The sequence below is a fragment of the Salvia hispanica genome, chromosome 5, assembly GCF_029641045.1.
Source record: "Salvia hispanica isolate PSC_SH4W2 chromosome 5, Shi_PSC_v1, whole genome shotgun sequence".
Classification (NCBI taxonomy): Eukaryota; Viridiplantae; Streptophyta; class Magnoliopsida; order Lamiales; family Lamiaceae; genus Salvia; species Salvia hispanica.
The window spans coordinates 2617199-2632528 of record NC_142696.1 but is presented as its reverse complement, the minus strand read 5'-3'; the positions used below and the strand labels follow the sequence as shown (position 1 = coordinate 2632528).

At 33.1% G+C, this 15330-nt stretch overlaps 2 protein-coding genes across 3 annotated transcripts; one reads left to right on the top strand and one right to left on the bottom strand.

The window, feature by feature from the left end:
• Positions 1-1829: 1829 nt before the first annotated feature.
• Positions 1830-4838, top strand: LOC125190993 (ubiquitin carboxyl-terminal hydrolase). The gene is made up of 3 exons (XM_048088440.2): positions 1830-2230; positions 3599-3846; positions 4250-4838. Exons 1-3 carry the CDS (start codon positions 1978-1980, stop codon positions 4601-4603), a joined length of 855 nt encoding a protein of 284 aa, XP_047944397.1. The 5' UTR covers positions 1830-1977; the 3' UTR covers positions 4604-4838.
• Positions 4839-9417: 4579 nt separating this feature from the next.
• LOC125187408 (axial regulator YABBY 5-like) lies at positions 9418-13618 on the bottom strand. Of its 2 annotated transcripts, none has more exons than XM_048083997.2 (6): positions 13114-13618; positions 11635-11754; positions 11122-11257; positions 10504-10552; positions 10353-10428; positions 9418-9879 (listed from the first exon to the last, which is right to left on the bottom strand). In XM_048083997.2, the coding sequence occupies exons 1-6, from the start codon at positions 13180-13182 to the stop codon at positions 9763-9765; spliced, it is 567 nt and encodes a 188-aa protein (XP_047939954.1). In that variant the 5' UTR covers positions 13183-13618; the 3' UTR covers positions 9418-9762. The 2 variants fall into 2 exon arrangements, with proteins under 2 accessions (XP_047939954.1, XP_047939953.1); XM_048083996.2 differs by having other exon boundaries at positions 11122-11263; positions 13114-13602.
• Between the last annotated feature and the right edge of the window lie 1712 nt (positions 13619-15330).

Below are 15330 nucleotides of genomic sequence, written 5' to 3'. Positions count from 1 at the left end.
TTGAGTTGTGAGATGCTCTCTTTGATGGGACTTAGAAAGGATAAGAGGAACTAAATTTGTGACCAATATTCACATTAAGAAAATTATTAATTTATTGGGTGTCCGTACAAATTTTTAACTTGATTTAGGTTTGATTATCCTTTTTGATATAACATAATTGCTTAGAGCTCGAATTGGTGAATATCGTAGTAGCAGACTAACTAGCAATAGATAAGTAGTTCGAAAAAGAAACAACAGTAACGTTATCAGTATATTGACAAAAAACATTACGTAAAAAACTACTACAGAATACAACACGTAATTAATAGGCCCACAAAACAACCACGAGGTAGCCACAAATTATCATCACAAATACTATTAGTAAGTTTTAATTTGAAAATAGTTGTTTTAGTTGTTTAATTAAACATCGTTAAAGCTTGTTTTTTTTCAAGTATTTAGTGTTTATTTATAGAAATAGAGTGCACTTTATTTTTCCACGTTCAATATTTATTTAGTGTTACATGTGATATATGTCGAATGATAATTTTTTTATTTTAAGCAATTATTATAAAATTGTCTTCCCATGAACACCCACAAAATTAAAATCATGGGTACACAAGGCTTTCCACTTACCCTAATTTGCGTAGCAAATCTTCATCTCTTTATTATGGCCATCATTGCCAAGTATAGCAAGACAAGATTATTTGTTACCTACGAGATTTTGTTCTCAACCTATAGTATATTGTTCCGATTGCAATCTAATCACAGCATTTTTGAAAAGTAATGTACACGGTACGGATCCAAGTGGAATCAGGGTAGTCGATCGAGTCCACAATGAGGGCTGGTAGACGCCATTAAATTCGGTCTTTAGATTTCAGAGCTGTCACCGACCCCACTATATATGTTGTATTTTCATCCTAATCCTTCGACTTTGAGGATGAGGTTCACTTCTAGTCTTTGTCTACCATCACATGTCGGTGATGACATTTTTTCTACTAAATTGACGCTGTTACATTCGAATTTTAAAAATATGTACATCGTAAAATAATTTAGTTTTGAGCATGCAAAAATTGTGATAGTGAACAAAATTCTTTGTTTTAATCTAATAGGATTGACTAAAATTCAATACAAACTTTTTTTAATTATAAAATGTACCATGAGACAAAGCACATATTTGGGATGTGGTACAAAAAATTGTTCAAGAATTGGGATTTGATTAATTAGCTAATAGGTTTATATGTCCACATAGGATGAGACACCACTTGAAGATTTAGTTGTCGGGTTTGTGGATGAAAATTTGAAGCTAAATTGATTTTTTGTTGGCTACATATTTTCCTTTTTCCATTTTCCAATATTTGATATAAGTATGCCAACATTTGCTTTATGATTGTATATTTTTTTGAAATGTCACTAGCTTGAAGTTTTCTTGTTTTCTTAAAAATATTCTTAAAGATTTATCTATTTTTAAATAATACCCATTTTGAAATATTTTTGTATTGGATAACGAAATTTAATTACTCTATATATATTTATAAAAATACCATCGCGTATTATATAAAATTAACTCATAAATAGCATATTATATTTTTATATTCATTTTTATTAGGGGTGAGCAAAATATCCATAATCAAATCAAAAAGATGCTCTAAAATTTTGTTCCCATCAAAATGACATTATACTAGTAGTATTTCCTAGAGTCAAATCAATGGGCTTCTAGTAATATTTTTTTCAGCCCAAATTTAAATCTCATATAACTTGGGTTGGGCCTAAATAGTAAGTCCATATTAAAACCCGAGCCCAAATTCTTTTTTTTTTCTCAAATAAATAAAAATAAAACAAAATTATCTGCAAAATCAAACATGTTGAATGAGACGAAATGGATATGAAATAGCCCCAAATCACGATTGATTTGAGCGAAAGGGCATCGAATCGAGCTGGAACCAGACAAATTCCGCAATAATTAGTGTAGAATTGCTCATAATTTAACAATCGGAGACGATGCGGCGGCAGGGCGGGCACTACGGCGGCGAGTCCGGCGGCGGCGGAGGAGGATACGGCAGCGGCGGCTCTCAATCGCATCAGAACAGCAAGTCGGGGTATTACCAGGGGCGACACCAAGAGCAGCAGCAGCAGCAGCAGTCGGGAGACAAGGAAGGAGCTCAGCATAACAATCAATGGCGGTGGGAAAGAGATGGCCCCGAAGCTAAATTGCCGCAGGCTGCTATGTCTCCCACTGCGCCTTTCTCCGAAGGCGAGTTTTCTCTTTAATTGATTGTTCGTTTGAGTTTGTTCGTAGTTTGTGGCGATTTAGCTGGTGATTTTGTTGTAGCGTTGTTCTGTTAGTGTGAATTGGTTGTGTAATGTGGTTAATTTATGAGAATTGATAGTTGAAATTAGGCTAATTAATCGAAGGTGATTTTGTTTCATCGATTTATCTATGGAAATAAGAGGTTTTGCAGAGATTGAACAAAGCATCAGAATGTAGGAGCTAGCTTAATCTTAAGCCTAAGATTATATTACTGTTGTTTCGCTTAAGATTTAGGATGCTGCTTGTAGAGAGGTTCATTTCTATTTTAAGAGAGCAATCTGTATTACCTGCCAACTGTTTGATAAAAGATTACACAGTGACTGACGGCAGTAAACGAGGATAAGGCACGCACACCACTTGCTCGATGAATTGACTGGAAGATAACTATGGATAAAAGAACAGGTACTGCACCTTTTGCAAGGGTCTTGGCCTTTGCCAAACAAACTAACTTCAAGACATACCTCCCCCTTCAAACATCAGGGGTAATATATATCCTAAGACTCCTACCACGAAAAGGAAAAGAGATTAACTTCAAACAAGACGCCGAACAAGATAATAATACTCCAGATAAAATAATTACTAGTAATAGATAGCAGATAACTATGAATCCTTCAACTCTATCTTCTTTGCTAGCCTCAAACTGGCTCCACCTTGGATGCCAGAAAACTACATTCAAGAGATAAAAATTGAATCTTTTTGCTTGATTACACTAAAACCATCTGAAAACACATCCAAAAACTGGGTTTTTCAAAAGGTTACCTTTTTCCTTAACCCTATTGTTTATGAGCTTGAAGTATTGAAATTTGATTTCTTGATGAAGTTTTAATTAGCTAACTACATGCAAATTAAGTGTAATATATCAAAAGAAAAAGATACCTCCAAAATGGTGTTGCAGTAGTTGCAGTTAACATGACAAACAGGTTCAGCAGTCAATTCCATTGACATTTTAGCTGGAGAAGATGGAGTTTTCTTTCTTTCTTTTTAGATTCCACCTTGGATGCCACATCCTCATTGTCCTCTGCTGCATTTGTTGCCAAATCAACCACCTTTCTTGGACCCCTTGTATACCTTCATGTTTGAGCATTCGTTATTTCGTATCATACTTAGCTTTAATTGGAGATTGGCTGGGTTTAATTCAATAGTTCTTGGCTTTTGCAATTTTCCAAAGTAACTAGTAGTACTTCTATTTATTGAAAGAAATCGGTGAAATATTTTTAGCTACCCCCATAACACTCAGAACCAGGTATGTCATTGCCTAGAGCAGGCTCTTGTAAATTTCTTCGATCACAATTGCTTTGTTTTTTCTTTTAGGTCAAGGACGTGATGCTCCCCGATCCTATTACCAGAACCAGAGGATGGATCCCCGCATGCCAGTGGAGAGACAGGGTGGAGGAGATCCTAGATCTCAGTCCCATGAAGAGGATATGGATATAGGCTATGAAGATAATCGTATGCCGCCGACTTTGGAAGGTCTTGAACAGAGATTTGTGGATGATATCATGAAACTGAGCAAAGAACAAACTGATGCAGAGGATGCTGAAAATGCTAGGCATAGAGAGGTATGCTCCGGCTCTGTTTTTTAATATGTGAGGTATTTTGGAAATATTGATGAAACTTATCAATCCTTCTTTTACGGGTCTCTGTGAGACACCGGGAATAGCAGGCAACTTTAATCCTCATGTTTGCAGATTGTTATGATCAATGTTTTCGGCAGGATTGCTTATTCTCTGTGTAAACCGAACAATCTAATTCCGTTGGCTGTATACGAATACATCCTCAGTTATATAGAAACATGCTTTTCCTGCCCAACAGTGGATTCCTTCGTCACATAATATAATGTTCGCCTAAGCTTTTCTAGTAAATGGTCGAAAATTGTCTCTTGAAAGTAGTTTCGTGTGTTCTGTCATTTTACAATGTATAAGCATCAGCCTAACCATAATCCTTTGTGTAATTGTGTTGCAGAGAATAAACGCAATCAATGTCAAATACGAAGAGCAGTTATTCGCCCTCCGAGCCAAGCACGTTGGCCGGAGAGACGAGTTTCTCCGGAGAGAATCTCAAGCAAGGCACCAGCAATACCAGCAAATCGTCATGGATCAGTATCCCGCCAGTGGAGCCGGTGGCCCTAGTACCGACCCTCGAGGTGCCAACGCAGGATTGGGTGGCGAATCACACCGCTCTTACAACTCAGACTCGTACGACTCTTACAGAGAACGGGGGCCCCGATACCCTGCCAATGCTAGGGAACACGGATACGAGGCTAAAGCTCCATACCCGAGGGGGCGCGCCTACGAATCGGCCTCCCGTTATTACTGAGTAGGTGTTTCCCGATCCGGCATAGCTTTGTATTGGTAGTTGAGCTACTGAAATCTGGAATGACTTGCCACTTTCATATTTTGGTGGATCTGATCATTTTACACTGTGTGGCTCTGTGTTGAGACTTTTGTGTTAGTACTTTTTTTTTCTTCTTTTAGTACCAGAATACACACAATATATTTCCCATTTTTTGGGAAAAGTATATTAGATAAGTATTAATCAAATTGTTTGAATATTTATTGGTTGGATTAGCTGGTTAAAAAAGAAATAAAAAACAAAATCGTTATTTCAGTTAACCTAAAAATTGATTGGTCAAAAGTTTTATTGAGAATTGAATGAAAGAATGTTTTTTGACATACTTGGAAAATATTTGCAATCTGAATAATTCAATAAAATTTAAATACTACTATTAAATTCAGTCTGAAATTTTCGAATATTCAGATTTGGTTAGGGAATATTTTTTCTTCCAATTGAATTTTCAGTTTTATTCAAATTGATTTTTTTAAATAAAAAAATTCCTAAAGTAAAATTATATTTATATATTATAGTACGGGGAAGTGTTAGGGTGTCACCACCTCTTAAAATAACATCATACCACTATTCCTAGCCAATCATTTGTACACGTGGACGAATAATAAGCTGTCATGTGGCAAACAAAAGGGTAAAAAATACGGCCAGTAATACGCAACACTGTATACAATATTTTTTCTCGGCCAGCAATATCCAACACGCTATACATCAATTTATAAACTGTTGTGTAGCGTTTATAATATTGTTGTATATATGATGTTAGGGTGTCATTTTAAGAGGTATTGTCATTTTAATACCTACGTTATTGAAATAATTCTACCTTAAAATATATAATATTAAAATTTTGACCCCACCACCATCCCATCCAATCCCCAACTATATGATTTGACGTTACAGATTCTCACTTTAATTATAACTTAATTTCAAGAAAGTTTCTTTATCAAAAGATGATTGAGAAAAAGGCCAAAGAAGGGGAGAGGACTTACTTTTTCAGGCAGATTTTAATTATTTCTACTATACTATGTTAGACTAGTGTTTCAATACTCCATCCATTCTATAATAACATAATCATTTTGCTATTTTAGTATATTTCATAGTAGTAGAGACATTTTTCCTTTTAGTAAAAGTCAATGTATTTCTTCTCACTCTCTTACTTTATTTTCTCTTTATCTTTCTACCTTTTTTATTTTCTACTTTGTCCTTCCTTTATCTAACTCACTTAATACTATTTTTCTTAAATCTCGTGCCAAAAAGAAGCGTCTCCACTATTATGGAACGAAGGAAATACATGTTTACAAATCTTGGGTTATAACTAAGTAACAAAATCATTAATTAAGATTCGTTAGAATTTGCACTTCAAGGGATCAACAAGGTGATTTGCTTCTTTATTTGGCAATTTGGTGATCTTAACTAATTCGACGTGACAAGAAATCCAATCTTTCAACATGACATTCGAGAATACATTGGGATTCTAATCAATAAGCATCCCATCAAATCACATGGGAAATCACATGATAAACCCATGGTTCAATTTGTTTAGGGAGAGAGAGCCTTCGAGTTAGTTTGCCCTAACAATGCATCAATCTTCTGCATCGCTATGATAAAATAAGTAATTGTTTTAAATTTTATAGGTGTAGCCAATTAGACCAACATAACACACTTAAATTCTAGGATAATATCGACTAATATTGTTTAGGGCTTTGATTTAAATTTTTTTTATGGGTAAATTAGACGTGCCACGGATGACTCGAAGTTGAGGCCTCTTTGATTTAATTATTGTTTATCACGTATTTATATTCTTGAAAATTACCGCTTATTCCAACCACCATCGTTACCTTAAATTGGCGAGCCAGTTTGCTTCATATACGATGATGTGTCTCTGTTAAATTGGCTATATCATCACTACTTAATGCCCTAGTTGGTGTCGGCACGTGCGATGTGGAGTATGTCGAATTTAAACATTTGAAAATTGTTGATTGACGCAGTTTAGGGATTTGGTTTAGTTTTTGTTTGTAGTCTGTTTTTTCTTGATTTTTTTTTATTATCGTACCCTTTTCCAAGAAAATAGTGTATTAATTGTGGACATATATATACAAAGGACCAAAATATCGAATCAAAACATTCCTTATTATAAATGTATGTAACTTTACACAACATAAACTAATTAAATAGTGGAGTACTAAATAAGGAGTACCATTTTGTCCAAAACCAACCATAAAATTACTGAATAAAGAAACCCTCAAAAGCAAAGGAATTAATTCCGTTAACTTTGCAGAAGCCCAAAATCCTCTATGATTAAAGTTTGAAATGTTTCTTTTTGTTCAAAATCCTTTAGTTATAATTAAGTTGGCTCATCTTTTTATTTTTCTTTTTTCTTTCAAATGAAAGACTGACAATGAATTGATACATCATGGATGCATTGATTTTACCAGCAGCAATTATTAACCTGTGGAAGTGGTTGTTGCATTTCCCACTATCTATTTTTGTTTCAATAATTTTCTCTCATATTATATATAGATAAAATAAAATACTGACAAGTAAGGTATATACAAACAATTGTTACTCTCCAAAATAGTGATATTATTTGTAATTAAAATGCATGTTCATGTATGGAAAGGTGGCATCAAATTGGGGCCTCAATATCTTGAATTGATATGTAGCCTCATCATTGAATGTGACTAATCGAACACTTGAACTGTTCCCATCATTACACACACCACACCACACATTACTCCTACACGATTATGCTTGTTTAAATGTGTAATGAATTTGCACTATGAATGTGTTATGTTCAAGATTAATTTGTTCTCAAATTGTTCGAAATTGAATTAATTTGGAATTGATTTTGTTATAGAGAATATGACACTAATTATACGTAACATGGTCCCGCAATTGAAATGGATATCACTCGCCTATTAGATTAAGATAGGTCCGATGCTGGCCTATTCTGTCTGGTTCTTGGTTGTTGTTATTAACCTTGAATTTATGTCGTTTGCGTCCGGCTTGTTCTTATAGATAGGTTTTGTAGAAAGAAAGAATGCACAAAAATGAAGCAAGAGATGGCTAGACAAAAATTATCGTCAACAGAATACAGTGGACGTCATCTTAACAGAAAGACCACAAATCAAATACCAAACGAAGACAAGACTAGAAACTGCCAGCAACACAAAACAACAACGCAATCAAAGCCCCACATGCCAAAGCCAAACCAAACAAACACTATTATTTTAAAAAAATGTGTATCGATGGCAACAAAAAAACTCTCAAATACCACATGGACCATTGTTGAGAAAATTATAATTATTGAAGTGAAAGAGTCCAAGACTAATGAGAGACACATGTGTTGTATGTTGGTCACATCCCTTAAATATAGGGCATACGCCTTCTTGTGTGTGTGTGTGTGTGTGTGTGTGTGTGTGTGTGTTGTTGTCATAATTTTGACATGTATTTGTGTGTGTGTGTTTTCTTGGGCATGTGGTCCTAATTCCTCAACTTTAAATGAGTTTATATGTATATCAATTGGACCAATTGCTTGACTTTGTCCTAATTGGTCCAAACTTCATGTATAGTAAGTGAGGCTTCAATTTTGGCAACGACCAAATTGTGACCATCTCTTCTCTTCCAAAGTGGAGTTTTCACCTAATTCTTGGATATAAATCATATTTAGGTCCTTCTAACAACATTTACACTAATTTTCTCGTGTAACAACATTTTCACTAATTTCCTTGTGTAACAACATGGTTTTTAAATGAGGGGAATAAAAAACATGACTTTGCGTGACTTTTGGAATTTTTGGGGTTTATAAAATCATCGTAATTTTGATCAAATTAAAACTGACATGGGTGTCGAAAAGATATAAACCTTGCATCATTTAAGGTAGTGAACAGCCAAGCATATAATTAATAATATATGCAACTTTTTTGTAACTTTTCCTACAATTAATATTTATGTAAATCACGCAAATTGTAAAATACTAGAGTACTACAATCTTTTAGACCAAAAGTCTAAAAATGGGTGAAGTAAACGTACCAAAGGTGTAATGTCTCATAATTTTCTTTATGAGTTTTGACAATTATTATGGTCATGCATGCGTCATTTCCTTATTAAATGTGACAAACAATATACTCTATACTAGATAAATTAATTTATGCGTATGTATACAGTTGGATTATTGTTCCTTGTTCTGTTTTTTTAATTTATAACCATTAATTTTTTGTTTGTTTCTTTTTATTCATTGTATGATGTGATTGCCTTTTTTTAAGTGGTCAATCATAGTATTTAAGTTTTATCGGTGTATATAAGCTTTGTGTTGTTCATTTATTGTGATTGGATTTATAATTAATACAATACGGGTGTGATCAATTGCTAACTTTCTTAAGTTGCTAACTTCTCAACGCAGTAAATTAAAAATGTCAACACGATGACATTAAAATGTCAACACATAATTTTGTTGAACTTCAATATAATGTGTTGATATTATGTGTTGACATTTTGATGTAACCGTGTTGACATTTTTAATACACTGTATTGATGAGTTAGCAGAGTTACAATTTAAAGAAGCTGCATACCTCTAACTAAAAATTCAGAATGAAAAAAGAATTAGATTTATCAGTATTTATAGCTCCTATTTTATTGTTTGTTGTATAAATTCAAGTAAACTATACGAGTTCTCTCAAATTAAAGAAGTACATAAATTATACTCCTACTATATATGCAAGGAAAATAATGAGATCAAAATGCTAACCAAAATATGTCTCTATATATGCACATGCAACAAATGAACATTTATATAAATTCAAGAATTCAATCTCATATATCAAAAACAGTTAACAACGGCAATAATGACTTAGACTTAGACATATACATATATATTATCATGTTTGGCTTCAAATATTTGGAATTTTCCTACTAAATCATTTTCATGGGAAAATAAAAAATTGCATCTTTGCAACCCTCGAGTTGAAGATATATGGTGTAGAACCCCTCATAATATTTCAGTTATTTTATGAATTATAACAATTCTTATGACTTAATAGTATATATATAGAGGGATCAATCCACCACGATCTTCATACCTTTTGGGATGGAAATATGCATTTTTTTAACCTTATTTTGCAAAATTAACCAATCTAAACACCAAGAGATTGTTGAGCTGTGGCTTCTCCTGCTGCAACAGGATGATCCATCTTTGCTTGTTTGTTGCTTTCCATCTTTAACCCGAAATGAATATGAGGAAAATGTGCCCACTGCATATGTGACAATACGAAAGTCGACATTACTTCTAGTATTTTTATTTATTCGTGTTTCGATGATGCAACAAAATTCATATTCATGAGTACTATACTAATCAGTAGTAAACTGCATCAATAATACTATATCAAGAATTATTAACAAAATGTCCATATTAGAACATATATATACTTCAAAATTTACATGTATTTTTTTTTATTTTGGTTGACTATAATATAAGGCATGTTCTTCTGCATGGATATCTTTACAACATTTATTTAACTACACATTTTGTAAGTATTTAAACTTTCATCCATTTTCTTTAACAATTTTCCACCTAAATTTTTTTTATCATTCTTCTAAAATCCCACTTGGAGCTGTTTTTCTTAGGTCAATTTATTTATATCACCTCCTAAATTTTAATGTACGAATTTTATCTCTTGAATGTAAAGCAATTGTGAAACATGACTATATTTTTTATTTAACTTACGTTCTTTGCAGCTGTGCTAAAGGCTTCACGGTGGCTAATCTCAGGATTGCTTGCTTTAATCCTCTGAATTTCCTCTCTGTTACCACAAAATATAAATAATCGTTTATCATTTAGTAATATATATACTAGTATGAATTATAGTACTACTTACTTTATGAAACGATTGTAGGCTGATGGAACACGTTGTCTTTTCTCCGGTGCTGTAACACAACAAAATTATAAGCAAATGAGAAAAAGATTTGAACTTGATTTAATTCAACTATACCAAGATGTCACACACATACATAGAGAAAGATATAATGAACCAAAAATGACTAGTAAATTAATAGTATTTCACCAATATCATCTCTATTAATGAACATATATATCAAAATCAACGTGGAAAAAATCAAAGAAAATTTATAGTGCTTCATTGATTAGTAGTGGTGGTGGTTATATCTTATGAATAAAGAGGTAATGACTGATTCATAAAAGTACCATGCCTATGTATATGTTTGAGCCTGATGCTCTTTGCAGATCATGAGTTGTATGTAATTGTTATGTCACTATCACAACAGGTCATATATGAATCAAGATTATATGCATGTCCTCTCTCTCTCTCTCTCATCAAATTTACTTTAGGACAAAGTGCCCCTAAAAGGATACTACACCAATTTGTACACCACTCAACAAACTATATATGTTGCTCTTTAAGCTGATCAAGTTTACATAAACAAGAAGTTAAATTAAGTGTGTGTATTGATGTGAATTTATAATTAATTGGACTTACGGCGTATTGGAGCCATCTTAGGTTGTTCGATGTCGAGGGGGCTGTATGATCTGTTGTACTTGGAAGAGGAGCCGTTGTCTCTGGTGGCGACGTCGTCTAAGGCGGCTGCAGCTGAGGCGGCAAAGGATTGCTGTTTCTGTAGCTTCAGTTAAAACAAAAGGAATCAAAGTAGAACTAGTATAATATGCATAAGATCATACTACTATACTCTTAAATATCCACTTATGTCAATTTTGTTTTGAATGAAGTTTCTTTTGTACTTCCAAATTCTTGTTGACAGAAACTGAAAAAGGAGACTAGTTTGGTCTTCAACACACACACACACACACATACTTGAATGAAAATTCTGGATTTTTGGATCATCAGTACTATCTATATCTAGCTAGAACACAATGTACTTCCAAATTCTTGGTGATGGAAATTGAAAAAAGAAAAGAATGGTCTCTCTCTCTCTCTCTCTCTCTCTCTCTCTCTCTCTCTCTCTCTCTCTCTCTCTCACACATACACACACACCTGGAAATCTTGGAGGTGAACAGACTGAAGCAAAGCTCCCATGTTGACTGAGAGCAAATTTGAGCAATGCCCACATCTCACAGTGACAATAGTAAACATGCTCCCAAATGGAACATTAACCTGCACACACAATGTTTATCAGATTAAATTAAAACCCATCAATAAAAATCCAATCTTGATGTCACCAAACCCTAGTCACACCAAAATGTGCCCTTCCACTGCGTGTTGTGTGTTTTTCACATAATAAAATCTCATTCTTGAAGGGCAAATGTGCAGAAAATATCATAAGTAGGAGAAGAAGTGGATTTTTATACACATATGTGTAAAGACATGTAAGCATCTTTCTTTTTGGCTGAATTTGTTGGATAACGAAGGTTTGTTAATGTAGCTAAAATTGAGGGGGAATTCTTGAAATTAAGGGCCTGCAAATTGCAAAAGAATCACAGCACCACTCATATATGGACAATAACCAAGAGATGTGTAATAATTAAAGAAGCCCTTATCATAAATCTCTCTCTCTCTCTTTCCTTTCAGTGCTTCTGACTTTTTCTGAAACAATGACAACATCAGTGATCACTGTGTGTGTGTGTGTGTGATTTAGGGAGAGTGGGACGAATTGGAAGCATCATCAATTAAATCGTATACATTTGTTGCTTCTTCTTTTTTACAGACTGTAAAATGAGGCTAAAGTCATTTCCAATCACATAAAAGAGCAATCTTGTTAGTAAAATACCTCAATTTGATGGAATAAAATATAATGAAACACACAATCCCCCACACACAGTAACACACAGTAGAAATTAGATGAGTCATAAATTGAGGTGTTTAAAAGGACAAACTGCATCAGTAGTAATTAATTTCCATGTTTGAACGCAGAGATGAAGAACCCTAATAACCACAAGATCATAGGGTTCCACATTGATTATCAAAATTACAAAACAGCATTCAAAATAGGGTTCTTTATTGCGAAAAAAAGTAGGTTTCTTTCTGGGTTTTTGTGATTTCAAATTCTTGCTTCATAGAACCCAAAAATAAAGAAAAATTAAAATGAAAAAATCAAATCTTTGGGTAAAAGACATCATTCATGATGCATAAAATATCAGCTAGTAGTACTAATTTGTAAGCTTTCTTGTCACCAAAATTTATCCGACAATTTTTATTGACAAAATTATTTTTTTATGTTTTGCAAGGATCAACATAAAATACCATACCATATATAGCTAAAAAGACAACAGCCAACAAATTCTCTGAACCCACAATTCTCTACCTGCATTTTTTCAGAGAGTGCTTCAAAAATTGAATCTTTTTGCTTGATTACACTAAAACCATCCAAAAACACACATCCAAAAACTGGGTTTTTCAAAAGATTGCTTTTTTCCACAACCCTATTGTTCTTGAGCTTGAAGTAGTGAAAATTTGATTTCTTGATGAAGTTCTAATTAGGTATCTACATGCAAATTAAGTGAAAGAAAAATATACCGCCAAAATGGTGTTGCAGTAGTTGCAGTTAACATAACAAACAGGCTCAGCGGTCAATTCCATTGACATCTTAGCCGGATCGAATCGCCGGAGAAGATGAGGCTTTCTTTCTTTCACTTTTCCTCACTAGAAAAATAAATTAAACAGAAGGGCTCTGAGCAATTAAGCTGGATTGCACCTAGCTGAAAGATCAAGAATTGAGGGAGAGAGAGGAAGGGAGAGGGTGTGTGTATTTATATATGTGTGTGTATTTGAGTAAGATACCTATATATAATTAATGTGTTATTTGTATGGTAGTAGAGAGGTGAGGGCAAGAAATGAGTGTAGAAAACTCAATGGAAATTAGATGAGGAGAGAGAGAGATTGGTGTGTGTGTGTAGGAGAGAGAGAAAGAGAAGTGGGAGTATGATATTTAGTGGTATTTTGTAATGGGGTTTGTGAAAAAGAAAAGGATTGTTTTTTATTTATTTATTGAGAGAGAGAGAGAGAGAGATTTTAGTGGTATTTTGTAATGGGGTTTGTGAAAAGAAAATGATGTTTTTCTTATTTTTGGGAAGATGTTTTGGAGAGAGAGAGATGGTATTATGATTGAGAGAATGAGTGGGTGGGATTGGTGTGGTTTTTGGTATTTATATTGCAGAATTTTGTGCAGCGGACGAGGGGGGCGAGATATTAACATATCGAATGTTTAGGGATTTGAGTTTGTAACATTTCACTCAATTTTTTGTCAACAACAAATAGGAAACATTTATTTTTAGCTTGGGATTCTATGTTGATACTTTGATTGATGGATATACATGTTTACTATGTTTGTATGGCTAATTATGGTTAGGGAAAGCACAATGAGAATTTATCATGTTCAATCAAAATGTTGTTAATGAGTCTTGTTAAATCAACAATATATTACCATCATTTACATTTTTGACAAGGACAAGACACATAAATTTATGGTTCCAACTTTTTCTTTGTTTACTATGCAATATTAATTTGAGAAAGGGATCAAAGATCCTCTTTGTAAATAGTATAAAGTTTTTGCTAAGATACGAGTTTTATCTTATCTATGAATCGTACAGAGAAGTAATCAACATTTTGATCGGTTTCAAAGTGTATTGATGTGGAATAATAAGTTGTTGACGCATGTGTATTCGATAAAAGATCAAGTGAATATAGTCGTTGGCACAAATCATAAATGCATGATTGCCTTGTCAAACTCGAAATAACCAAGATATTTCAATAAACAGAACGAAGAGATAAATAAGACTAAGACATAGGATGGGTTTTTGAGTCTAACTCTATTGTTTAAGACGTTTATCAATCCTACTAGGTTTTTGCTTTTTAGCATATTAATTTATTTTTGGATGTTGATTCCTTTCTTAAGTGGGATAGTTGTAAATACTTATTTAAAGTACTTTGTTATTCCATTTTTCACATTGTACTCTGTGTATAAATAGCATTCAATGTCATTACTATTCCATTATACACTCCTTACATTATTGCAAAATATAAATGCACAGCTCAAATAAAAGAAACTACAACTCACCAAATGAAATTTTTCCCAAAGTAGCTAAATTTGAGATTTTGACATTAACTTAAAAAAGAATTAACTGAAACTCACAATATGAATGTCTTTTGTCCCATCATTTTTCTTATAGTTGGTGATAATGATCGATCGCCAAGTAAAAAAAACAACATTAAATTAAATTTTGAAAGGGAAAGAAAAAACATAAATAGTTGATAAAATAAATATACGTAACACTGATTTCCTAATTAAAATACTAAAAAATGAAAGTGGAATTAATTTATGAGGTATTGACTTTTAATAACAAAAGACGTTATCAACTTTATGAAAATCAGCATATAATTGTACCATAATGTGTCAAATAACATACAAATGTGCAGACATGATAGATAAGACGCAATTGCAAATATTCGTTAGATTTGACAGCACAATTTTAACTTGTAATGTCTTCGACTTAAATTACATAAAATACTTGGAATAATTAGGATTTATTTATTAAATTGGATTTATTAATCATAGAAACGTGAGTTTAATGAGATTATAGATTTATATCGATTATTTTTACCGCCCGAAACGGACCTTGTGGGATATACTTTTTAAAAATTGATAACTGCAAAATTTTCGACTATAATCATTTAGAAATATAGAATAATACATAAACCTTTTACTGAAATAGAAAAATTGCGATGAAAAACAAA